General features: G+C 45.2%; 1 protein-coding gene across 1 annotated transcript in view; it reads right to left on the reverse strand.

Moving 5' to 3' along the window:
* ORC6 (origin recognition complex subunit 6) overlaps positions 1 to 27,387 on the reverse strand; it is a 118,075-nt gene that overhangs the window by 15,714 nt on the left and 74,974 nt on the right. Inside the window, exons 5-6 of the mRNA XM_069607067.1 lie at positions 26,626 to 26,738; positions 1,749 to 1,823 (exon numbers count right to left, since the gene is read on the reverse strand). Coding sequence (XP_069463168.1) covers positions 1,749 to 1,823; positions 26,626 to 26,738 — 188 coding nt within the window. The remainder of the gene's footprint in view (positions 1 to 1,748; positions 1,824 to 26,625; positions 26,739 to 27,387) is intronic.

Raw genomic sequence — 27,387 nt, forward strand, 5'->3', positions numbered from 1 at the left:
GACGGTTGAAATCTGACGGGTCCCGCGGGCGCGGGGCTTTTATACCATTACGTCCTACGGGGCATGCGTGGACGGCCCCGGAGAGGACGTGGATAGGACACACAAGTGTCGAAGTTTTTTCCTATAGGAAACGACTATATATGTGTACCGAGGGTTCCCAGTCTGACGACGGGGAATATTCTAAGCATGTGAATCCATGAAAGATCCAATGCTGGAGAAAGATTGTGACCCAATGACACTAAACCCCAGTGAGATTAAACACAATGTACCCACACACATCCAAGTTGTGTTGGAGAGGCTGCCATGGAGAAGGGCAACTGGACACATATGGTGGGACTGTAAAGGGATTCAGGAATTCTGGGTTTACGTAAAGACAAATGCAGGGGACGTTTCCACAAGTTGACCTACTGGGGGAGAAGGTATGATTATGTGGGATAAAGGACCCGATAGCAAATAAATTCTCGAAATCGCAATGGAGAAGCTTTATGGGTTTAGTGATAGTGGCATGGGCTGCAATAGCCCAGAATTGGAAACAACGGGACCCACCACTGCTGTTGGCTGGCTACAGAAGGTGTGGACATTATTGCCAATGGAAAGACTAATTCATAATATACGGGGCACAAGGGGATCCTTCATGAAAGAATGGGGAGAGGTATTGGAATATCTCCAATCGGACTATATGGAACAATGGTGCCCGCATAAAATAAGATTTTTTTATATTTTCACGGCATAAGAGATACAGGAACAGAGATCTTCCGGTGTGGAGAGAGGGTGGGGGGGGGGGGGTTAATTGGGGATGAGTTAATGTTGAATCTTCTGTATTTGAAATCAATAAAAAACATAACAAAAAAGAAAGTCACAAAAGACCTAATCGCCTACTAAGAAGAACCAGGAAGAAGAGATTTGCAAGAAGCAAAGCACCAGGAGAAGCTAGTCTCGTCTTTAGTTGTTAGAAAAGTGGTAGTGTTAGTTTGGACAGTGGACATATTCTTGGGGACATTCACAGATGACCGACTAGCACCTTAGTTTGATAGGTAGAGAACACCTCATAGCTATAGGGAAAGTTAGGCCTTATCCCGATTCTTTAATAAATGCATCTTTGAAAAAGTCCTCCAAAAGTGTGAGTCCTTCTGACCCGCCACAATACACACACACACAAACTAATGAAAACAATAAAACATTTGAAATCAATGACAGCACCAGTTTCGCCACCCCTCCCAATCTCCCCCGTTTATATAAATTTGTGATATTATTTTATGGTATTGCAGACCAACATACCCACGCACATGCCAGTCATTTGTGCAAGGTTGCTTTTTGATTTGGAGAAAAACACTGCAGGGTTGGTTTCTCATATGCCATGAAAGCCAAGATAAAAATAGGCTTCAAGGAGAAAGCCGACAACAACCACGTTCCGTTCCACAATGCACTTTAGTGCTCTTACCAGTTTTGCTCTTCAACCAAAGCTCCCCCTCACTTTCACACCTGTGCCTCTACTTGCCCCTCCTCCCCCACTTCACAGACTGCACAGGTCACCTTAGTCTGTCCCAATACCCTCTGATAAAATCTTATTTACCCATGTCCACTCAAGAGCACAAGGCATTTTGCTCCAAATGATCTTGGATTGCAAAACAAAAGCCAACTGAACTTGAACTTCAGTACCAACAAAGAGCCTTCACTAATGTCACGTCTAAAATAATCCAGCTATTCAACATGGATATGCATAAAGACAAGCTGCTATTAAAGCCTACCTTCTTCAGTTTCAATCCTCTCAAGCAAAGTCTTTGTTCTTTTGGTTGGTTGTTGAGCAGACAGCAGCTCCTCTTCTGTATTCAAGAGAAGACAAATATCAGTTGTAGATGGACTGAACGAACGACTCAATAGAACAATTATGTTCAGTGAATGAAATTCATATTCAAGTCTGCAAGACATTTCGTTAGGACCAAATTCTAGATGGGGCCATTTAAAAAATAAGCAAAGAAAAGCACCACCCAATCTAGAGGTATCCTATACAAGTCACCCTTTCCCTGCCAACATATGCAGATGTTCTTTTTCAACAAAAGAACTCTGGCTACTCCAAGACTTGGACTGCAAAGAATGAATCTTTCTTACAACCAACTCCAAAGTAGTGATCAGACATTGGCAAATACATGTTCATATTAGAAAGAAAACCTGCCTTTATTGGTCCGTGTACACCACATGACAGTCCATTACCATCCAAATTTGATGAAGTCATTAATTGCAAGCAGGAAAATCTTCTCGACAGAGGAAGATCAAAATGACAAGCATTTTGCCAAATCACACGTTTGCTAGACAAAGGGGTGCTGAAGCAAAAGTAAATTAGGAACACATCTCTAGTCATTATTTGCCTAAGGCTAAGAATCAGGCAATCTGGTGTTTTTACATGTACACATTACAGCAAGAATGACTCATTTCTAATTGCGGGCAAACTGAACTGTGTAGGAAACTCCATAGGATTCAAAGAAAACGCCCAAGTTAATTGCTTGGAATCTTGGTAAAGTTTGATATTGACTAGAAGGTTCTATGTTGGAAGCTTGAGGAGGCTCTAACAAAGAGGGAGGAGGCCAGGCTGACCTGAACATGAATAGATATTTTGTATTTGCAACAACAAAAACTTTAAATCGCCATTTTCAAATGTGATGCCAAATATCTGAAATGCAACCACTAACAAGATGCAAACTTTTTTTCCTCCCTCAGGCACATTTTAATTCAGGATAAAGGACACATGTCCATTTTTATCCGGTACTCCGTACCAGTGTTACTCATGCACATAACATTTAAACTAGCTTTGTAAGGGCCATTTTACAATTTGGACTCCGAATAAGGCTATGAGCAATTACATTCTGCAAGTTTTGTAGCGACCCGTCAGGTAGAATTTTAATTTCTTATGCCAATTCCCCTCAACGAGAGACACCCAGCACTGTTGCTGGATTTCTGGGATGTTTTTGCATTATTCTCCTGAGTGAGTGGGATTTTTTACCAATCATTCTTTTTGCTCCAAGATAGGAACCCTATTTTTCAGCCGTCATTCTTTTTACTTTTAATGGAGTTATGCTTTCCTCCAAGTATTTCACTACAGGCATCTGTAATGGATTATTGCCGCACACAGCACCCTATGGGCGGTGTTGCTAGGGAGTCCCCTGGGCTTCACTTTTTATTTCTCATTACTTTACCATTCGAAATACTGTTCGCAAGGATAGTTGGATCAGCACAGACCACCCTATGTGGAATGCTGAGCGGCTACACAGTAGCTCCTTTCCCATTGCTCCTGTAACTTTTACAGTTACAGCAACAGACACCTAAATGGCTGGTGGCAGTGGATTCATTCTTCTACCATTTTGTGTTAGTTACTTGAGGCCGTTTTCACAGCTGCAGTACAGCACCCATGGTTGACCATTTTCCCAAAATGGCCCAGTCGTCTTTTATTGCCATTTTCCATTGCGTGTTCCAGATTGGCCCTTCTACCATTGCAGGTGGGCTTGGGTCCTCTTGAGTCTTGCCTTTGGCGGGATCCCTTTGTGATCCCTGCCAAGGCTCCACTGTTTGCTGAGGCAGGATGTGTGGGAGGCATCTGAAACTTCTCTGGCCTTTGTCCGAAGGTATGCCTGGCTGGAACCAGTTTGAACTGGACAGCTGTCCTGCAAGGACAGCCTCCCACAGGTGATTGACCAGTCCATAGGACTGAATGAATGGGTTCCTGCATAAAAGGTAAGGCTTTTGAGACAGCAGCCCAAGATGACCACTGGAACTAAAGCTCTGAAGACGACCACCAGAAACGCCTGCAGCACCTCCAGTAACCGCAGAAGTACCACTTCTGTCTAGAACACGTTTTTGAATCGACAGGAAAGTTCTGCCAAGAATGACTTCCTCATCTGGTTTGGTGGGCATAACCAGCCTCAAGACACACTTCAATTTGAGTCATCCAGCGACCTTCCTGGGCTGCAGAATCCCAATACCCAGGGTGCCTCGACAACCTTGAAGTTCATGGTCTTGCTGTTGAGGAATCGCGCTGAACTTCTGTGGCATCCGTGTGAACCTCCAGAAGCGCCAATCCTCTCCTCAGTCCCCTCACCAGAGTGCAGGACCAAGAAAAGAAGATTTCAACAGGCAGTGATCGTGCTGAGAAAAAGGCATCAAAACCACGAAATGACACAGGAGTGATTCATTCTTTGCTGGCGAGTCACTTTCGACTGCTGCTGGAGCCCGTCCAGGGTCCCACTTTCCTCGCCACAACCAAGGACTACAAGACCGGGATTGCAGCAGTGCATCCAGAAGGTGTCCAGCTGCATCAGGATCTTCACTCTCAAAACTCAAGGTACGGTGGGGCTCTGGGTACGCTTACCTTAAGCAGTTTGTGTCGCTTCTTTGCTTCTGGAGCACTGTTTCTACTGTTTGTCTGTTCACCCATTTCCAGTCACCCAGGTCCAATAGCCTGTGCCCCTACGGGAAGGCTTCTCCTAAGCTCCTGCACTTTTTCAAAGAACCACCAACTTGTTACCTATCTGTGCTAAGAGGATATGCATCAGAACTGTTGCACGGCTATTGACTTCGGCATTTGTTTTCCGAACAGTAAATCTTCTAACCCTCTTGGCTTAGGCATTGCTGGTTTCCCAAACCTGAACTGAAGTATTCCTTTCTTGTTAGAGAAAAGACTGCCTAAGCTTTACAAGAGTTGCTACAGTTTGGCTTACCGGCGATTGTTGCTCTTATAGGAAACGTACATAGCCATTTATTCACCCGCGTTATTTTTCGTTATTATACTTAGCGTACGTTTGATGATGCTATTTGATCCACTATTCCTTTAGTTTACAACTGCCTTGTGTGTATATATAAAATAAATCACTATTATTGATATAACTACAAGTGTTTAAGGGTTTATGCATGTTCCGATTTCTGGTTACTGATTTACAGCTCACATTCCTCCTCCTAAGATGAGCCAGGCTGCTCTGCCACTCTACCAACCATGGGTAGTACAAGCCTACACTAGAGGTTGGGGCCCTAAAACCAAGGCACAAGTCTTCTAGAGTTCAATCCCAATTGGACTTTAGAAAAACGTACCCAACACTACCTATTCATTTTTGCACAACATATCAATGGCAAATGGCTGCAATATTTTTGCTCAAACATTTTGAATGCGGTTATATTCTGCCCCTTCTATCAGTGAAGGGCAAGCAAACCTATATTCATCCAAAATGGTATTCAACAGGAAATATACTTCCAGTAACCATTTATAGAATACCCACCAGCACATCATTTCAGTATGATGCAATTAATTCTAAACACCACATTAAAAAATACATACATTAAAGGTTAGTTTTAAATGTACTGCAAACGCCTGCAGCCTGTTAGGAACGTTTTTTCTGAAGTCCAACTAAAGGCTTAGTAAAACCATTCAACTGAGGCAGTACAAGACTCCACTCTTAGTACAAGGCTGTGCCACCAGAGTTCATGATAGCGTAGACAGAGCAGCCAGGCTCATTTTAGGAGGGCGAGGGCTGTAGAATCAGTACAAATGAAAATGTAATAAAAATTATCCAAAGAAACACTGAAACACTTTGTATTGTGAAAATAAAGGATTTATTTAAATACAGGTAGGCCCAGTTAAATCTAGGGGTAAGTAAGCACTAAAACATTATATGAAATCACAGTATAAAAACACAACACTATATTTGAAATTACACAGACCCAAGTATAGACCTTATTTGAAGTACCCAACAGTAGTTCTAGGGAAGTCAAAACCTTTTCATACACATTCAGTATAGATTAAGTATATTCTTGGGGAGTAAAAACCAATGGTTACTTTTACAAACCCCAGATTGGAGGTAAGCGGTAATAACTTATTTGGGACGGCACACAGCTACCACAAGGTAAGTAAAACCCACATACTTTTTTTTTTTAAATTGGAATTTTATAGTTCGTATGTTACAAACCTTTTTGCCTTTGATGTTTAAAACATACATATTCTTAAAGGAAAAAAAAATGAGAACTGTTAAGAATAAAGAAATATGTAGATGACAAGTAAGCGATAAATAAATCATGAAGCAGTTGAAGCTGGTGCTCATCACTTTGTTATGCTCCACCTAGCAAGTCCAAAAACATACCTTTTTTTAACCTCACAATGAAGGGAAAAGTGAAACCCAATGTTACACTTTACTGAAGGACACAAAGTTATTCAAAGTAGGCAACAACCTAACGCAGACTCATTCAGGACAGGCTAACAGCAAGTCAGGGGAAGCAAGACCCAGTTGGGGGACACTCACATCCTCAAAGGGCTAATCTGGGGAAACCAACACTTTACTTTTGGGAAGAGGCCCAACCTAACCACAGGAGAGTAACATACCTTCTCATCTACTTTCTATTAGACTGGCAAAACAGTGGCTAAGGAAGAAATTATGTTAATCATACTTTTAAGAATAGTGCATCACACATTCAAGACCAGTAAGAACTTTTGTAACTGTTCACTCTTAGAATTACAGTTACCAACCAACTCTTTACAAGTAAGTAACTTTTAAACACTTACTTTCTTTTCTAGGCAGAAGTCCCAATCCCTTGAAAGTCTTTCCCTTATTCTTGGAGCACGAGTGTTCAGTGGCAGAAGGGTGGGTCACTAGGACTAGTGACCAACAAGCAGTGTCAGAATGGGTTCTTTAGTAGCAAGTCAGAATTCCTTAGGAAAACTGGGAAAACAGGCGAGTACTTCACTTTAGAGTTAGACGAGGGTCCAGGGGCTTCACAGAAGACACCCTAGCAGGATTCTAGCAGTGGGTCTAGGTGCACTGGATTAGAGGCCTTCCCATCACAGAAAACAACCCACAGCTACACAGAAATCCTAACAGGTTTAAGGCAAGTACATACCAAAGCCAACACAGTACCTGAGCATTGAAAGATTTTGCAACAGGAGAACTTCAGGGTCTGCAACCAAATACCCGGTCAGTGGATTCCTTGTCATGGTGACTGAAAAGACTTCAGAAGGCACTTTGCAGCAGGGATCGATGAAGGCTCTAGGCAAGGTTTCCCTCGTGGCTGAATGCTGTTCTGTGCTCCTTGAAAAGGTGCCAAATCCACAGAAGACAGAAAATCACAGTTGAATTCTCGTAGTTTTAAAAGGTCCCGCACTCTGTTAAGGGGACTTTTCAGACTCGATTCGTGTCTCTGGAGATCCACCAGAATGCCCACGAAGTTTCAGCGGGATTCGGAAGACTGCACCGCACGGTGGCTTGAGGTCCCAGGGTATTGCAACAACGCAGCAACACGTGTGATGGCTCAAAATGCAGGTCTTGAGTCTAGTGGGTCTCACCAGGCTCTGGGTCAGGGTCGTAATTTCCAGAGTCGCCAAGTCAATTGGAAGGAAGGGCTGCAGCAGGCTCTGGTTACACAGCAGGCTCTCTGGTCACTGGAAATCATCTCAGCCGCTTTTCCTTCTGTTCCAGTTGTCGACTTTTCTTCAGATTCCATGTTTGCAGTATTTATCCGGAATTACAACACAACCTCTGCATTCTCTCCTGATATTTTACAAGAAGGGGCGGTCTGGTTGTCCAATCAGTACAGCCGCACCCCCCCTCCCCCCACTGAGATTTGTTCCCATTTAAGCAAGGCGTAAGACAAAGGGAGGGGAGTTTTGGACTCCTCCCTCACTTCCTTCTCTCACAGACAGACTGGAGCCTGGGCGGGGACTCCAGGGTATTCCCGCCGAAGACAAATCCCACAAAGGAATTTCCCCTGACATCCAGGGGAAAAGGGAAGGAACAAGAAACTACAAGAAACACTAAAATGGTGAAAAAAAGACAGTGGCCATTTTGGTCAAAATTGACACCCTTAGGTCCCTTTACTGCAGCTGTGAACACAGCCTGCGGTAAAGGTGCGCTAAATTAAAACAAGGTATCACTGCCACCAGCCATTGAAGGTAAGCGTGTCACTGTAACAGAATTGTTTAGTGTGAAAAGGGATACATTGCATCTCCCCAGCACTCCACATAAGGTGGGCTATGCTGGTTTCACTTAAAATGTAAAAGGGATCCAAAGCTCCCTTCTACCTTTGGGAACTGTAGTTCACTCCAGGTTAGCACAAGAAAGTTAAAAGGGGAGCCTCTAGGGCAACCCAGCAACAACAGGCACGTTTTGCCAATAAGTTGTTAAAGAGGATAACTTTTAAAGAGACACTAGAGAGTCTTAAAATTGACACCCATAAAAAGAGTTTGAGATTATGTGAGTGTGGAAAAAGGTTCCCACACACTGAGGTTTTAAGGAAAAATATCCCACTAGTAAAGCAAAAAGTTCTGGGGTTGACCCAGGTCAGGAAGATTTACGAGTTCTGTGCAAATCGTACCTAACACAGCCTTACAAATCTTGGGTCAGGGGTACAATTTCAGGTTGCAAACTTCTAGCCAGGCATAAAAAGTCAAGATTCTGCACATGCCCACAGCACATCATTTCTTACTCACCAATGGCGAGAGTAAATATTGAGGACTGCGCTTAAAAATGCCCTTTCAGATCTGTGCAAATCTCCACCATCCCTTGGTCAGTTATAAGGCTGGAAGCCCATCCGCATGTTTTAGTAATAGGGAGCAATCCAAACTTAAGCCTATCTCACTAAACTAAAAAAACTCCTCTTGTGAAACTACCCCACCAAGTAAATATAAAACTGCCTTCTGGCGAGATTCACCCTCTTTGGATTGGTTAAAATATCGGCATGTAGTAGAACCCTACCTGCAACCTTGCAGCCTACGAGAACCATTGAACACAAGAAATAATGCACTATATTTGGAGTAGTGACATCATAAGGCATCTGGTTGCACAGTTGCAAGCTTGGTCTTTGACTCCTGATGCCTCAAGTAAACTAAAAGAAAGCTAGACTCCTTACCAGGGGTTGGAGGAAGGGTCTCAGTTAGGGTCCCTGTTTAGCTCCTTCATATCACACCCGTCAGTCACCCACTATTTAGCTGGCATTCTTCATCATGCATTTAATTTGGGCTTGCTTGCAGGATGTGGCTTAAAGTTGCAGGTTGGAGTGGCATTGTGGCTCTTGCACCGCACAATCGGGATCACATTACAAGGGGGTGGAGTGTTAATTTTTGCATTTCGTTTGTCAGTCTTTGTAGGACCCTACATATCAAAGCTATAACTCCTGGGGACTAGCAAGAGCTGTAAAAAAAAATAATATAGCATCTCATTACCCAAGGGTAAGCAAGATGAGGGAGGCTGCATACCTGCCACTCCCCTCCAGATGGTTTTGCCAGTGTTCCACATCATATCCACAGTTTGATTAATAAATACAGAACACTCCAGAACCTTATCACAAGTGCAAACCGCCGTCAATTCTTACTCTGGAGAGAGATTTACTTTTTGCCGCTTTACTCCCACAGACTATGGGCAACCCTTTCTATTTGCTTGGTTTTAACGCCTGAACCTGACCTTTGGTAAAGCCTTCTGCTTTACTTCCCAAAAAAATGAGCACAACCGGAGACTGATCACTCCCTAGGTGCATCAGTACTGAGAGTTGGCCGCTGATTGTGTACTTTTACAACTGCACACATCACCCTAAAGCATGGGTGTCATTTTGGCTGGTGGGGAAGACAAGTGAGTTTGACCACATCCCTCCCACCCCCCAACCTTCGTGGCACACCATTTTGTCCCCCTTCCTTTAGATGCCATGCCACCCGCTCCTCACCCCACAACATTTTCAGCAGTTACTCCACTGCTCTAAAGTGAAGTGGGGTTAGGATACTTTGCATCCTTCGATCTTCCTTTTGTAACTCGGGTTACAAATGCAGTACGCCCAGGACAGGCTGGTGTTTGGAAAGTTCTTTTTTTTTTTTAGCAGCTTTCCCTCCATATGGACCCCCAAACATTTTTATTTCGTTTTTTAGCATGTCCTGCCTTTTTACAGTGAAGTGAAACCTCCAGCTTCACTCGACTGAGCCTTTAACTAGTTCTTCAGGCGGTCAGTACTGGGAAACTATGTTTGACTGTTACTTTTTTTGGGTAACAGTATCATTGCCCAATGCATCTTACAATGAAGCGCAATGTTTTCTTTTTTTTTTTAATGTATGACCACAGACTTCACTCAAGGGGATTTTTTTGGTTACCCAAGGACAAACTGGTGGAACAGTTACTCGTACTTTTTAACCTTACTTTGTCAGCCCTACTGCGTTTGGCTACCAACATTGGTTAGTGTCCCAACATGGCCGTGCCATGAGATTTGTTTGTTCCTTGCCCTGCCAGGTTAGGAAAATCCTTTTATGAACATGCATTTGTCGGCGAAAGGCTTGCTTTTTGCGGGCTGGTGCATACCACGTGTGCAGGGTCCCAGGAAGTGGGCTGGGACTGTCTGGTCGCAATCCACATACTGGTGCCCGAGAGACTGGTGTTCATGCTTGAGTGAAACCCACAGTGGTCCCGATCTTGCCATTGGAGGGCTGAGTCTGATCACTCACCAAGGTGTCATGCAGTCATTCCAGCAGATCAGAAGTGGAGCCAAGTATCCTGTCGTAGCTGTGAAGTACTATGGATGTTCCCCGAGGTCGTCTGGTGACAGATTCTTGCTGCAGTCCTGGCAGACCCCTGTCTGGCTACTGATCTCTGAAGACCCTCGTTGGTGCTTTGACCCTCTGGGCTAGTGTGAACAACTGGGTCCTGGTGTCTTCTGGTACCCCAACAGGTAAGCCTACAGAAGTGTCCCTGGACCACCCAGTGGGCTGACCAGCTCCAGTTTGGGCTACCGCGACAGACGAGCTGCCTTTCCGGGTTTCAGCCCGGACCTCCAGGTGTGTTCAGCTTGTGCAACAAGAGGTCTTGCGAAATTTCAGTGGGTTCTGAGATGGGAGGCTTTCTTCAACTGCGACAACTGACGTCTGCTGTCGCTGTGCAATGGCGAGTCTCTGAAACCCGGTTTTTACGCACATGATCTAGCGCCTAGAGAGGAGGCCTGCATCTGTGTTTCTTGAAAAGAGGTTACACTAAGCTCCTGTGTCTGACCAGAAACTCTCCTGCACCACCAGCAGCAAAATTAAGGTCTTCTTGAGTCTAGTGGGTCTTGCCAGGGTCGGGGTTGTCGTTTTCAGAGTCCCCAGGTCGATTGGAAGGAAGGGCCATAGCAAACTCTGGTTGCACAGCAGGCCCTCCCAGTCGCTGGAAATCGTCTCAGCTGCAGTTTCTTCATCTTACTCTTCGGTTTTGGTCCCAGTGGTAGACTACCTCTTCAGATTCCAGGCTCAGACTTTTATGCAGGAACCCAGCCAATCAAACAGCCTTGCAACATTCAAGTTTCAACTGGCTTCTCACAGGTAGGATGGAGGGCAAAGAGCTGCAGAGTTTTGGACTCCTCCCTCATTTCCTGCCTCCACAGACTGGAGCTTGGGTGAGGAATCAACAGGATTCCCGCCGAAGATTAAAAACATTTTTATTTTTAAATGAAAGGAATTTCTCACCCTGGATGTCAGGGGAAGGAACAAGAAAGGACAAGGAACACTAAAATGACAAAAAAAACAAGACTGGGCCATTTTGGTCAAATTAGCACCCATTGGTGCCTTTACTGGGGCTGTGCAAACAGCCCATGGTAAAGGTGCACCGAATAAAAAGGTTCACTGCCACCAGCCATTAAAGATATGTTTGTCCTTGTAACATAAATGTTACATTTAAAATGAGAAAGGGGATACTCTAATCACCCAAGCACCCCACATAATAAAATGTAAAAGGGATCCAAAGATCCTTGTACCCTTGGGAACTGTAGTTCTTAAGCTTAGCCAGAGAAAGGGGAGCCCCTTGGGCAACCCAACAATAGGCACGTATTGCAAAAAGTTGTCAAAGAGGATAACTTTTATAAGACAGTATGGATAGTCTTAAAATGGCACCCATAAAAAGAGTAAAAGACAGTGTGGAAAAAGATTCCTACTCACTGGGAGGTATAGGAAAAAATCTACCAGTCCAGCAAAATGTTCTGGGGTTGACAGGACTAGTAATTTTATCTTTATTCATGTTAGACCATGTGGAAATAAGTTCAATAGGAGTTGGACAGAGGACAGTTTAAGTTGTATGAAGACATCCTGACGAGCACCCATTTGTTCCTCGAGTAGGGCACACATATTAGAAAGTAGGGATTAAACTAAGGGGCTTCTTTAAATTGTTGAACAACTGTTGAATCACCAGAGCTTCTTGTCTGTCCCTTCTGTCGGACTTCTAATACCCCTTAAAGCCCTTGGGATAGACGGAGTGCCAAATTACTTATTCTGTGGTTTTATTGAATTGTGCACGCCCCTGCCCCTTCATGACCAAAGTGTTGCAACACAGTATTTTGATATTGCATTTTAAGTATATGATGGTACTCGAAGGCGATGTCATTGTATTATCTTTTTGTTGCCTTTTGTATGAATTCATGCTCTCTAGATGTATGCATGCATGCTTTATATGTAATCCGAAATAAATTTAATGGTATTATTAGCTCCAGGGAGACACTATAGAGGCAAGCCACTGCTTCCATTCTAGGAACTATTTTAAATCGGAGTTCAATATTCTGTTGGCTTGCCTTAGGAAGAACTGGAAAGGTAACAGATTTGTCATCTAAATGTTGTCAATGTCAGGGAGATTGTTTGAGCGCTCACTGGGGGTGTGCAAAAATATAACCCAATCGCAGAACAGTGTTTTTCACCAAAAGGAATGGCCATGCTTTCGGATGGTTTAGCAACGGCAGAGGAGTCAGTTTCAACTCAAGTAAGGAAGGAATGCTGGTAGTGAAGTACAGTTATTCAACAATAGTATAAAGACAACGCACAATACTGAAAAATACACACTTAATAAAATCATGCTTACAAATCTAGAAGGTCAAATAAGTACTTGGATTAAAACACATAATGTAAACTTAGTGCAGGTTAGGTTGATGTATACTGCGCACTGCCACCACCCAAGGGCAGTCTCGTGTATAAAAACATTAATGGTCATTTCAAATCCAAGCCACCATCTGTGTTGCCCACCTACCTGGTGGTAGGCAAAACAGGGCTGGCTGGGAGAAAAAGGGGACACCCTCCCCCCCCCCCCCCAACCAACAAGTTACTGGTTTAAGATAGATCAGCAAAGTGCAGGGAAGCGGCACATTCGGATCAATAATTCTTTTGACAACCCACTCCCGAGTTTACAGACGGCTCTCGGAGTCAGGCTGCCCAACCTAAGAGGTGACTTATGTCATGACATTGAGGCATCACAGCCTCCGGGGGTTGTCCCACGGTGGAAGCGCCGGCAGTGAGCACCATTGCACACGCTCACCTTGGGCAGCAAAGAAGGACCGTGAGACAACCCGGGCAGCAGTCGCCCAAGTAAGGATTTTTCATATATAGTTTACAGTGCACTGTAAAGTAATATGGAAAGTCTAACACTAAAAGGAATTATATATATATATATACACACACACACACACACACATACACACATTACTCACCGTATTCTTATTCTGATGCTTGCATCTGCCTAGATTCACATGCTGTGCATAGGCCGACATCTAGTGGAAGTTGCAGAGTATTACAGTTTGTTTTTCGAAACTCGAAAATGGGCGTCGACACAGGGCGTGCCAGTAATACTATCCCTATCCACTGTACCCATGATCCCTCACGCGTGTAGGACCCTCAGATTGTATTTTTTCTGACATGAGGTAGCATGAGGAATAGCAGGAGTACAGATAATCCAAGCAGATAGAAAGAAAGGTAAGACTAGAAGCATCCATGCGCCTTCTCTCAGAGGGGAGGAAGGGTGGGTCGCATATGAATTTAAGCGGATACAAGCATCAGAAATACGATTACGGTGAGTAATGTATCCCTTCTGAGGCTTGTGGAATCTGCTTAGATCACATGCTGTGCATAGATTAGCGAGCAGTACCTGAAGGAGGTGGGATGTGAGAAGGGTCATGAGCAAATAAATGTCTTAGAACCGCTTGTCCCACTTGTGTATCTGTCTTGGAATGTGTGTCAATGCAGTAGTGCTGAGTAAAAGTGTGAATAGAGCTCCAAGTAGCTGCTTTGCAAATGGTGTCCAGGGGTACATTTGCAATGAAAGCCAGAGTGGCCCCAATGCCTCTTGTAGAGTGGGCTCTTGGCGTGAAAGGCAGAGTTTTTTCAGAAAGGGAGTAACAGCTGGATACAGTTAATAATCCACTTAGAGATGGCACCTTTAGAGACGCGACCCCCCCTCTCTGCCTGTAGCTACGGAGACAAACAGTTGGTCTGTTTTTCTTAGCGGTCTGGTCTTGTTTACATAGTAGAGGACCGCCCTACGCACATCTAGGGTGTGTAGTTTCACCTCAGCCGAGCTTTGTGGGTTTTGGAAGAAAGCCGAAAGCTCGATCGACTGGTTCACGTGGAATTTGGAAATAAACTTAGGTGAGAACCTAGGGTGTGTACGCAAAACCAGTTTATCCTTGTGAACTGTAAAGAAAGGATCTTGCACACACAGTCTGAATTTCACTAACCCTTCTGAAATAGGAGGGTGAAGTCTATTTACTCCTTCCATGAAGGCTTTAACCACTGGAACTTTCCACCACGACACCTTGTTATGGGAGGTGGTGTATGCTGACAGAGCTGCCAGATGCACCTTCAGTGAGTTAAAAACCAGTCCTGCATCCAGCAGGTGGAGCATGTATGTAACAATAGTTGAAGGAGTGCAATCAACTGGGTTGATTTGTCTATTCTGGCACCAGATAACAAATCTCTTCCACTTGTCAAAGTAGCAGTGCCTCGCGTTAGGCTTCCTAGATTCTTTTAGGATGCCCATACATCTTGGAGGTAAATTTAGATGTCCGAACTCTATAACCTCAGGAGCCATGCTGTAGGTTCATTGAGCTGGGTAGAGGATGTACTGTTTGACCTCGATGCTGGGACAGTAGGTTGTACCAGCCCAGGAGTTTGAGGGGGGGGGGGGTCGCACATCGCTAGTCTGCGTAAGTGTGGGAACCACGGTTGTCTCGCCCACATGGGAGCAACTAGGACTAGCGTCATAGATTCCCTGTTCATCTTGTTCACTACCTTCCTGATGAGGAGTTGGTGGAAAAGCGTATGCAAACATTCCTGACCAGTTCATACACAGGGCGTTCCCCTGGGATCCTGGTTGTGGGAATCTGGACGCGAATCTTGGGCATTGTCTGTTTTCGCTTGTGGCGAATAGGTCTATGGTGGGGGAACCCCACTGAGAGAAGAGATCTTCTACGATTTCTCTGTGTAGGCACCATTCGTGCTCCTCTGGGAGGGGATCTCCGCTTAGTGCATCTGCTAGAGAATTGAGATCCCCTGGAACATGTTGCGATGACAGGACGATGTTCCGTTTGAGTGCCCATGTGCAAATTTTCTGGGCAAGTTTGGACAGATTTGGCGAACGAGTCCCTCCCTGCTTGTTCATGTAAAACATGGCTGTAGTGCCGTCTGTCCGGATCTGCACTGACAGATTCAGCAGGTAGGGTTCGAACGCTTGAAGCGCTCTGAATACTGCCAGAAGCTCTAGCAGGTTGATGTGATTCTTGGCCACTGAGTGAGACCAGAGCCCCTGAGCTGTGTGGTGGAGGAGGTGAGCTTCCCACCCTGTCAGGCATGCATCGGATGTGACCACCGCCTGTATCTCGGGATCGTAAAAGGGTTTCTCCTTGGACAGATTTTCTCTTGTCCACCAGTGAAGGACTTGTACCAGTGTTGGCGAAACGACCACTAGATCGTCCCACTGACCACTTGCCTGAGACCACTGTTTCACCAACCATTCCTGCATGGGACGCATGCGCAGGCACGCGTGGAGGACCAGGTAAATACATGACGCCATCATGCCTAGCAAATGCATTGCTTTGCGTACCGTTATCTAACGACCGGCCTGATATTGAGGAATTTGCAGTAGTATATTCCGAATTCTCTCCTCTGATGGAAAGGTCAACCCATCTTGTGTGTCTAGGATAGCTCCAAGGAACTGTTTGGAGGTGCTTGGCACCAGACTTGACTTTTTCTCATTTATTGAGAAACCCAATTGGAAGAGGAGGTCGATTGTTCTTTGAATGTTCGTTCTGCAAATCGCTGGGGTTTCCCCCGTGATGAGCCAGTCGTCCAGGTAAGGCTACACCGGGATTGCCTCCCTGCGTAGGTGTGCTGCCGCCACCGCCAGTACCTTGGTGAATACCCTTCGAGCCGAGGCTATTCCAAAGGGCAGTACCTTGAACTGGTAGTGCCGACTGTCCACCTTGAAGCGCAAGTACTTTGTGCGCTGGGAACATGGAAATATGAAAATAGGCATCTTTCATATCCAATGTTGCCATGTGGTCTCCCTTTTTTTTTTTTTTTTTTTTTTTTTTTAGGAGTTGGGGGGGGGGGGGATTACCTCTTGGAGAGTAGTCATGCGAAACTTTTGGGGCTTGACATATTTGTTTGCAGGCCGTAGGTCTAATACTGGGCGCATTGTTAAACCTTTCTTTGGTACAAGGAAGTAAGTTGAATAAATACCCTTGTTTACCTGGTGTCCCGGGACGAGTTCGATCGCGTCCTTTGCTAGCAGATTGACGATCTCCTCGAGGAGGATTCTTTGGTGGTCTAGAGAATGTGTTCTTTGTCGTGGAGGGTGGTTTCGGGGACGCTCTAAGAGTTCTATGCAGTATCCTGCGGACACTGTGGACAGCACCCTTCTGTCTGATGTGATCCCTTCCCAAGCTTGGGTGAAGTTGGAAATGCGTCGTCCTACTGGGGAGGAGTGAGAAGGGACACTGAACGGAGCGTCAGTGTTTTGGTGGAGGTGTGCCGCTCCTCTACTGGGGCTGCCTCTACCTTTACCCCGTCCTCTCTTATTCCCTCTAATATAACCTTGGGTAGACTGTTGGTTATTGTTCCACTGCGTACCGTGGCCCTGGGAATAGTTTGACCCCCTTTGGGAATTTTGTCCACGTGTGCAGCGAAAATTGCCATTACCCCTTTGATTAGGCGGTTTGGTGGTTAGTTGACCTAGGGACTTGAGTGTTTCATACTCGTCCTTGGCATTTTTCAGAGCGTCCTCGACCGCCTTACCGAACAATAGATCTGGCTCCACCGGGTTTGTCTAACAATGATGCTTGTTTTTCGGCCTTGAATCCAGACTGCCGTAACCAAGCGTGTCTCTTGATAACAGTACCCTCTGGTATCAATCAACCGGCATTATCTGCGGCATCAAAGGTTGCCTTTAAAATGCAACCGGATACGGCTCTCCCTTCCGCTGAGACTCATGCCAATTGACTCTTTAGGGGCTCTGGGCGGAATCTATGAGTGCCGTGACTTCCTCCCACAGGTGGCAGCTATAACTCGGCAGTAGGGTGGTGGAGTTGGCGATTCTTGCTTCGTAGGCTGAAGTGGAGGCAACCTTTCTGCCGAACCCACAGATTTTCTTGCTCTCCTTGTCGGGAGGAGCTTCTGATAAGGGTGTTCCTGCCCTCTTGCGGGTGTTTGTAACGACTAGGGAGTCCGGTTTCAGATGCCCTCTTATATACAGTGGGTCTGATTGGGCTGACCTGAATAGCTTCTCAATCCTGGGATTGACTGCCCTGGTGAGATTGGGGTTTACCAGTGAAGGGTCTATTCTTCTTTGGATGGATTTAAGGATAGGGATGGCCTGCGCAACAGGTCTCCTTTCTCCCACCAACTCTTTGGCAAAATCTCTTTCCTCTTGAGCAACCTGGGTGCCAATGTGGAAGTGGTTTGCTGCTCTAGATAGGTCCTCATTTAGGAGGGGCTGGTTGTCGACAAGGGAGTCGGTAACCGGTGGTTCTTTATCTACCGGGGAATCTACCCTGTATATTTCTGGGTCGTCCTCTTCCTCCTCTTGTTCCTCATCGTCCCAATAGTAGCCTGTCCCAGTCTGTTCTTCCAACATGCCCAAATCTGTATCCTCACAAAGGGAAGGATCTTCTTGTTCCTGAGAATAAGGGTGAATGTGGAAGGGATCTGAAGACTGTTGTTTCGAACCGGGACTTTTTACTTGGGGGGTGGGGGCAAACGGGGGGGGGGGGGGAGGGGGCATAGGATCCTTGGAGCCTGAGGGTGCTGACCCATCAGGGTTATAAGTGAGAAAATGTTCGGGATTTTTAGAATAGAAATCTGCCAATGATGACATTCTTGACATGACTATGTCCTCACTGGACCACTCTCTTGAACTGGGAATGACTTTGCCTGGGGGGAGTTTCCCCGACTCATCTACAATAGAGGTGTGAGACCTGTCTGTTTGAGAGGAGTGGAATGTTTCTGCGGTGTGGAAGTAGGCGGAGACTGCTTCCTCTGTTTTCCCCCCCTCCCTGTGGCTGGAAGAGTGTTTGCCCTGCTTCTTTGGGCTTTCGGAGCTTTGACGCCTGGCGTCGAGCTTCGGTAGTGGTGGTACTATCCTTCGACCGTGTAGGTTGGGATTCGGGAATGGGCGTTACTTGTACCGACGCCAACTCCTGGAGTGCAGTCTGGGGATAGCGGTCACTTTCGTCTTCCGACGATCGAACCTCGGTTACCTTGGGGAGCGAGGCACTTTTGGCAATAGTGGATGATTGCCTGGCGTCATGCGGCGATCTAGATCGCAAACGCCCAGAGGACGCCGATTCGGACCGTTCCCTATGTGCCTCTTTCCGAGAGCTCGATTTGCGCGTCGAGTCTCGGTGGGACTTCGTGTGTTTGGAAGTGCTGTGGGTTGCGCTTACGTCGCCGGGGTCTTCCCCATAGCCGCCCTGCCGGACGACCTTCCGAGGTCGGGGACCTGCGCCTGGCTGTCTTTCGACATCGCGTTGCCCTCGCGGTCCGAAAGTACGGCGTTGCTGCCGGCAAACTCCGCGGCCATGGCCTCTTGACGCCTGGCGTGGTGGGCCCAACGCTTGGTGGAACGGTCTTTTAGTGTTTTAGGTTTGAACCCATTACACGCTCTGCAATTTGCCTCGGGTGATCCCTTGGCAAGCAGAGATTGCACGTGGCGTGTCCGTCAACCCAAGGATACTTGCGGTTGCACTTTGGGCAAAATTGGAAAGGGGTACACGCACCTTGAGGCAGCGGGCTGGTAAGTGTAGGAATATATATAAGAGAATATATAAGAGTGTAGAGTATGTCCACCCCCACTCTCCCTACTTGTAGGGCCAAGGCCAGAGGCCTTCCTAGGCCCACTCTGTTGTGAAGCTCTCGACGGTCACCTTCTTCTCCGGTTCGGCGTCGAGTGTCGAATTTCGGTGGCTCGACGTTAGGGTGGAGAAAAAAGGGGGAAATAACAATATTTTTCAAAGTATGGCTAATGCCAGGGAACTCCGCTGAATGCTTCCGACCAGTATGGCGGAAAAAACCAATCTGATGGTCCTACACGCGTGAGGGATCATGGGTACAGTGGACGTCACACTAGGGATAGTATTACTGGCACGCCCTGTGTCGACGCCCACTTTCGAGTTTCGAAAAACAAACTAATACTCCGCAACTTCCAGTAGATGTCGGCCTATGCACAGCATGTGATCTAAGCAGATTCCACAAGCCTCAGAAATATATATATTTTTAAAAATTTTTTTAAAGGACATTTGGAACTTTTTTTTAAAGTCAAGCAGTTGCTTAGGTATGGCAATAGTGTATGCAGGGTCTTGCATTTACCTCTGTTTTTTTAACAAAACAAACTTCTGGTTTACTTGGAGAAAAGACATAACTAATCTACCAACTAAAGCCGTACACCAGGATTTCGTTGCCTGCCTTTCCTTGTGCGCATTTAAAAGTTATAATAACCCAGTGTTTCTTCCCTGGGGAATAGGGAAATCAACCTTTGCATCTTGCATCCACTTCCCACAGGTGCGCCAGGGTGATCCTGCGCTCAGATAAGCGGGGGTTGCTGGAAACAGGTAATAGGAGAATTACGTGTATAACTTGGAGATAAGTATCCGAAAAAAAGTGTACTAATGCGGGCGTTTCTCCCAGTAAGAGCATTGCACTCAGACCCTCGATATACCAGACTCGTGAGCTTTTCTGGCAAGTGAGGTTAATTTCAGCCCAGACAGGCAGCAACTAGTAAAATAAGGAGGTTATTCCATGGTCTTATGCTTTTCAAAATGAGAGCAACACATGGATTTACTTATTCAATCCATTATTTAATAATTTTAAAAATCTCACATGCTTTTTCAACAAACAAAAAAAAATTGTTCAACAAAACAAAGCACTTCAGACTGAGGTGCACTCGGGTCCAGAGTTAGCTGTACAGTTCCTTATTCTGTATTAGCCAAGTAGAACAGAATATTTAGGGCTAATTAAGCCCTCTGGCACTGCTGGAAAGTTTAAGCACTGCTTCCCTTCACAAAGATCATGCCAAGCCAAAAAGCCTAACAATGCAAGCCTTTTCACGGAGGTGTTTCCTAAGCAATATGAAGCCTTCGGTTTGTTTCCAACTGGCCCTTCCAATGAATGCAGTAGAAAGTGTTCACTTTACACTGTGCATGCCTTGGTTTGGGAAGTGGGGAATACATGCATTTCCAATTTAGCAAACAAAGGGAAGCGCAGAACGAGGAGTAGTGTATATAGTTAATGGCATAATTTAAATGTAGCAACATTTTCTTTTGGATTCCATTTTAAAATGGTGCGGCTGCAACAAAATCTGAAAGTGAACATTTATAGAAAAAGGATTTTCTAACAGTTCGCATAGTTTAGAATGAGAGGGCTCCCCTGCATGATTATGCTAACCTTGCAAAGTATTCATTTGCTGGGCATGAAACAAATAAATACAATAAAAATTATTTTTATCATCATGAAAGACCATATTAGAGACGTGTAGCTCTATGGATAAAAACAAATGGGGCAAAAGTGATGTTGCAGTTTTCGCCAAACAAACAAAAAAGCACCTTTAGAACCGCAGTGGCCATGGTCCATACCATTGCGGTGTGCAACATTTTACAATAACACCTCACTATAGACTTGAAGGCATTATTGTAATTTAATATTTCTGCTTTTAATGTAGAAAATGAGCAGCGGACAGGTTTGGCACAGTCTGGAAAATAGGGTGAAGTAAGGTGTGGGAGATGCATGCACTTTGTTGGCACTGGGGCAGCACAAAACCTAAATGCACTAATAGACCCAAGCCAAACAGCGCCTCAACATTTAAAAAAAAAAAAAAAAAAAAAAAAAAAAACTTAAAAAAAGGAGGATGCAGCAATTGCATGTAGGGGACCACCACTGTTTGCACCTACATGTTGCAGGATTGCACGCATACAATTGGAGCTCCATGAGGCAAGTGGACAAGGAAAGATTCGAAGTGAGGCAAACTCCCCTTTATTCTTCCATTTTCCACTGGTCTCGGGGGGGGGGGGGGGGAGTAAAGGCTGCTTGCAAATGTGATTTTCAGGTGGCATCAGCTAAGGGGATTCCTACGAACGCCACTTTTTAAAAAAAAATTGGGAGCAAAACAGACGGATTCCATAGGAACCCATTTTACACATGCATGACAATCTCATGCAGGAGTGCTCACACGAGACAGGGGAGCATGACAGATCTCTCCGTGCCCCGCCTCCACCTTGTCAGTAGGAAAATGGGAAGAGTGGAAATTGAGGCATACATTTACCACTTCGTCCCATTTAAAAGGAGCATGACAGTAGCCCCATTCTGGTCCCCATATGTCAAAAACAGTCGCAAGCATTCCTAACCCCCTAGGAGGTGGAAACAATGCAGGGACGTCATTTGGGGGTCGCCAGAGGTCGCAACTGCGACCTTGAGGTCTCCCTTGGGACCTCTGGTCAGCCTTGTGACCTCTAGAAAAGAAAAAAAAAAGTATTTTTTGGGGGGGTTTTTTTGTAATGCAAGCTCATGGGCTGTGACCAGCACCATGTGGCTCTTTAGTTGTGGAGCGGCTGGCTTTCTTGTTAAAGCCCCTTAAAAAAAGAAGAAAAAGAAGAAAAGGAGTGGCACAAGTGTAACACTTTCAGCACTGACCCTAAATAACAAAGATTAGGAATACCAAATAATGTGTCTTTCTGGGATTCTATACAATAATTGCTAGACTCATTAAAGGTTTATTTCAGGCACACTTCAGGGGGTGAGTCACTGATTTTGTCTGTTCTTAAACGCCTCAACTCAGCCTTTCATCCTTCTGAGGTTGATAAATGAGTATCAACACAGGTTGGGTGATATTGGGTGTATATTTTTTCTATATAAAAAGGTGTAAGGGCTATATAAAAACACATTATCATTTGGCTATGGACGTCTGCTTGCATTCACAGTCATTTGGTAATATGGACCTATACACACTGATCTTAACGATACATATGGCGATCCATTCTTGTATGAAATGTACATCATATTATAGCGATATCCTAACCATATTGTTTGTAGTGTACAATGCTCTGTGATAGCACTTCCTGCTCTGTCAACGGGTGAAAGGTCGAGTTCCCACGATACCACTTTGGGGTGGGGTCAAATGACATCACTTCCTGTGATGTCACCAGGGGTCAAGGGTTGTGTGATGTCACTTCCGCTACCCTTGGCATTTTGTTGAAATGACGTCCCTGGAAACATGAAAGCTTCAAATGCACAAAATACAGTAAATGGAAAGGGGATAATACTTTAGAAGCTATACCCAGAGAGCCACCAAATGGTAAAATATAAGTAGGCTTATAGCACCAGACTCATTCGATAAGCAAAGAATAGACGCAACAAGTCATTTTTCAGACATCAGACTTTAATACAGGTAAATCGGTGGTACTTGCTAAAATCTTTAGCCTAAAACTCCCCAGACCCAAGATGGGCCCAGGGAAAATGTCCAAGGCGGGCACTTACGTTAGGGAGAATTCTCATAGATGTGCTAATTCCCTTCACCTAAGAGACCCCCAGCAACTTTGTTGGATTTTGAGGACTTCATTTTTTTTACCTGGAGAGAGTGAGCTTTTTCCCCCCCCCTCGCTCTCATGTATTTTACTCGTGTTCTTCAATTGTGGAGTTTTAGACAACTCCATAGGCATCATCATTTCATGTGTGCGACACAGCACCCTCAGTGCAGTGACACAGGGAGGAATCCTTTCAGGTTGTCCCAAGGTTTAAATACCTTCTCTGGGATGAACTACTGTTTCCAGGAGAATGTAAAGTTAAATTGACTTTACTAGTCTTTCCAAATTCCTAGACCCAGCACACACTATTCCCTCCCCCCCCCCATGTCTAGAAACTCATGTAGCAGTCAAATGCTACCCACTTTCCTCTCGAAATGGCTGGTGGCAGTGGTTTTACAACAAACTACCATGATTTTCCACGACCGTGAACACGGTAGCGTCAAATCATGGGAGCCATGTTTTTCAAGATGGCGTCTGAGCCTCCTTTGTTAAACGGGTCCCAGTCTTCTTTTTTCACCATTTCTTTTTGGAATGGTCCTTCTAGAGTTTACCAGGTTTGGTCCCTTTGTACCTACGCCTTTGGCGGGCTTCAGGACTGAAGACCGCCACAGGCGCCCGAGTGTCTGGGGTGGGCAGGAAGTGAGGGAGGTGCCCGAATCTCCCTGTGCTTAGTCTCCTAGGAGACCCAAATGCACTCTGGTTACGATTGGCTGGCTGGCTGTCCAGCAAGGACAGCCACCCTGCTGGGTGAGGGGGCAGCTAGGCTGGAATGAATGGGAGAAAACTGGATAAAAGGGGAGTTTCTTGGCTTGGAAGGCAGAGTCGACCACTGGAACAAAAGAACCGAAGACGAGCTGGAAGAGGGCGGCGGCTGCAACTCCTGGACCGTTGGTTTACCCGTTGAAGCCCTGCTGCAGGTCCGAATCGCCAAGTGCATCTCGACAGAGAAGCACTTCAAGGACGACTTCTCCCTTTGGGTTGGTGGGACCAATCAACTTGTAAGCCACCTGGATACCATTCTCTGAGCCGGTTGTATTTTCTTCAGAGTGCTGCAGGAAACCAAATAGCCAGGGAGAAGGACACCAGTTTGTGTGCTTGACTACAGCTAGTGGAATTGAAGATTTGCCTTTGCCAGCTTTTTGACCAGTCCCAGTGCAGTGCAGGCATCCCCCAACCACCCCTTCTCCCCTCCACCGTCCTCCCTCCTGACCCCACGACTGAGGCTCAGGAACAGCGAGATCTGCAGCAACAGCCAGGAACAGACATCTTCAGCTGCATCTTTTTCTTCATTGTAAGGTACTGTGAAAACCCGACCGAGAGAACTTACCTCTCACTGCGAAAGTGCTTGAAACTTTGGCAACTTGCAGGCCTAGTCAGCTTGTGACCCAACATATGAATCTTTCTTTTACAAACTACTTCTGAGAACCTTGGCAAAGACTTTTCTGTTTAACTCCCAGAACTGCTTTATCCTATACAAGACTTTAGCCCATTGACTTCGGACTACCCTTTAGCATTGAATCAACTCCTCCGGTGAACTATAACTATTTGAACTGTTTAGGAGTAACTAATATTTGTTTTATTAACTTATGCCTTTTTGCTCCTACTTCAAATGCTCTGAATGCCATTTTGCTCCTCCTTCAAAGTAGTTTAAATGCCTCACAACCTGATATTGTGAAATACTGAAGTATATTTTTTGTGTGATATAGATTGCCTCCTTCTAGTGAAGGTTTCATATCTGACTGACATAAATTAATAAGTGTTTTACCAAGAAACCTTGAGTATAAGAGTCTATTTGAATATTTGTAATTCTAGACCTGTGTGTAACACCCTTATAGATCACATTCCCTCTTGATAAGCCTGGCTGCTCAGCAACGCTACCATAAAACTGTGTAGTACAGACTTCTACCAAAGGTTGGTTTTGCCTACACATGTAGTCCTAGTTGTTTGTAGTGGTCCCAAAGGGTACTGCATACAAACTTTGCCTAACAACGTAACCTTCAGCAACTTTAGGAGAGTTTCAGATAAGTGAAACAATTGCAATTATGAGGAATGTAGAGGAGACCCTCTTGAACTCTTCAGCAGCCCCAGGAAGACTAGAAGCAAAGGAGTATTCGGGCCAATCCAAGAAAATGGTAAAATGCAGCAAACCCTACGCAGGAACCCTCAACCATGGGCCACAGAAAGGGTATTCATGGTGGTGGATCCGGATAACGCATGTCAGGATCACCCAAAAAAACCATCAGATCACTTGCAGGTTGGTTTAAAGGATACTGTCCTCCAGGGACTTGAATCCCAGAAAGACACCTCTAGAGTCCAAAAGAACAGTTGGTCTCGTTTGGATTTGGACCCACCAGCTTGAAGTGAAAGCAATGATCGAGAGGGTCCAAGAGGACAGAACCACCAGAGAAAGGAGTTACGGCTACTTGAAGGACAAAGAGGCAGCCAACCAGCAGGAAACTGTCCTACAGAAGAAACAGCCGAAGTGACCCAAGAGGGATCAAGATAGACTGGGTATTACAGTCCCAATAGCCTACTGGCTGATGGCATCTTCCTACACTTGGTACAGTACGGGACCAACGCAGTAAAACAGGAAAGGGACACAAAATAATAAACCCATAATCAGTCCTAGCCCATTCAATGAGGAAAACAGCCCAGGAAGGACATTTAGCAGCAAAAACAAATTTATACCAGAGCCAAGCATGTAGGACACAAGCCCAGACCGTACGGCCAAAACTGGTCCCAAAACTGTAGCAGCTTCTTGGAGAAAAATTAGGACACACCTAGTACAAACTTAAACACAATGCATTATAGATAACGGGCAAAAAGTTAAAGTGTGCATCTCATGTGGAAGTTCTAATGCGTTGTGCACTGGGTACGCATTCCTAGTTCCCAGAGGTAGCTCCTGCCTACTGGATGATACCAGACACAGAGGAGCTGGTTTCATCGTCTGTTCTTCTAATCTTAATTTAGAACCCTGCACATTCGTTTAATTGCTAGCAACAATCTAGCATAACTGAGGCAGGATTACATGCATGGTCTAAGCTAGCCCCTAAATTATACATCCGGGCACCCAAACAAAGATTATGTTCGTCACCCAATCAGTTAGACACCCACAAAAATGACGATTTAAGGTCCACCCAAACAGAAAGTGTAATGGCCTGTCCGAGGACTGGTCTAAACCAGTCCAAATCACAATATAGGGTGGTGGGCTCACAGTGATTCCCATGGACCACAGCCATTTATCCCCTGCCTCATTATTGCAAAAGACAAAGGAGAACACGACTTAAATACATTAGCCCAATGGTTACCAATAAAGGTACATTGGGCTACTAATGTGGTAAATCGGTATGTGCTACTGGTGAAGTCAAAAGTAAATTACATATGCCACCAGACTACTTTAAAAAACCATTTAGGCTAAATTTACAGTGGCTGGGCATATTCAGTAGAAGTCCCTCTAACCACAAAGGCAGGTCACAGATCCCAACATAAAAAAGGGTGGATAGGGGCAAAAGATTTAGAGGTCCAAGAAGAGGCAGCTGGCCCGCGCCAAAAAGACAATTTGCCTTTTAACAGTGAAGACACAAGGGGGGTATTCTAGCACCCATTATAGGTTTCCTTCATTGACATTTTCTACAGATGTCCTTGTGAAAACAAATCACAGGATTAAAGCAAGTCCTCACAGCTACATCACATCATTGACAGCAGCACGCTAATGCAAAGCCTACAGTCAATAGCAGGGGCATCTAACATCAAATGGTTCTGTAACTGCAAGCAATTGTGTTCTTCTATCGCATCTTAGACAGGTTGTGTGTGAACCGCCCAACTTACGATAGAGTTGTTGGCCAATCTTTTCCAACTGGATGCACAGCCGGTCAAAGATGGTCTTCTTAACACCAGAAGCAGTCACAAGCTTGGTCTTCTCGACTTTCATTTTCCGACACCTAACAAAACGTAAACAAATTATTTAAAAATGTTTTGGAGCAATATAACAACTTTAGGTACCAAAGCAAGGACAGGTGCAGTGGGGTGGGAGGGGAGGAGTATAGAGTAGGAAAACAAGCAAATCTTTATTTAGAAAGGCAAGTTTAAGAGTTTACATTGGTGATTGCCATTGTTCCCTGATAGCAGACCTTGGACACAAAAATGCTGTAAGTGCAGCACTCGAGTGAAAATCAAGTCCAAGGATCTAATCAAAGAAGGCTTTTAAAAAGCCTAAAACACTCCGTTTCAACTCAACTGTCAGCTGAAGAAGAGCCGTACCGAAAAAAAAGAAAAAAAAAAAAAGAACAAACAAGTGTAAACCATAAAATCCTAAAGCCACCAGGTCCTGTTGCGACGCAGTATGCATTCGCCATTGGAAAAGTAACAAGGAAGCAGCTGCACCATTTTGCTACACCGTTGGAAGACACGCAGGGCTGGTGAGGCTCTATGCTGAAGGTCATTCTTTGGAAGTCTGTAGAAAAGGAGCAGGTCTCAATAGCATTTCCTGCAGTGCAGAGTTATGATGATATGATTATGGCATTTGTAACGCGCCTATACACAAATGTTTCAAGGCGCGACGAGGAGGGGGGGGGGAACAAGGGGATAACA

This window comes from Ambystoma mexicanum, chromosome 1p, assembly GCF_040938575.1.
Source record: "Ambystoma mexicanum isolate Mex_15411 chromosome 1p, UKY_AmexF1_1, whole genome shotgun sequence".
Classification (NCBI taxonomy): domain Eukaryota; kingdom Metazoa; phylum Chordata; class Amphibia; order Caudata; family Ambystomatidae; genus Ambystoma; species Ambystoma mexicanum.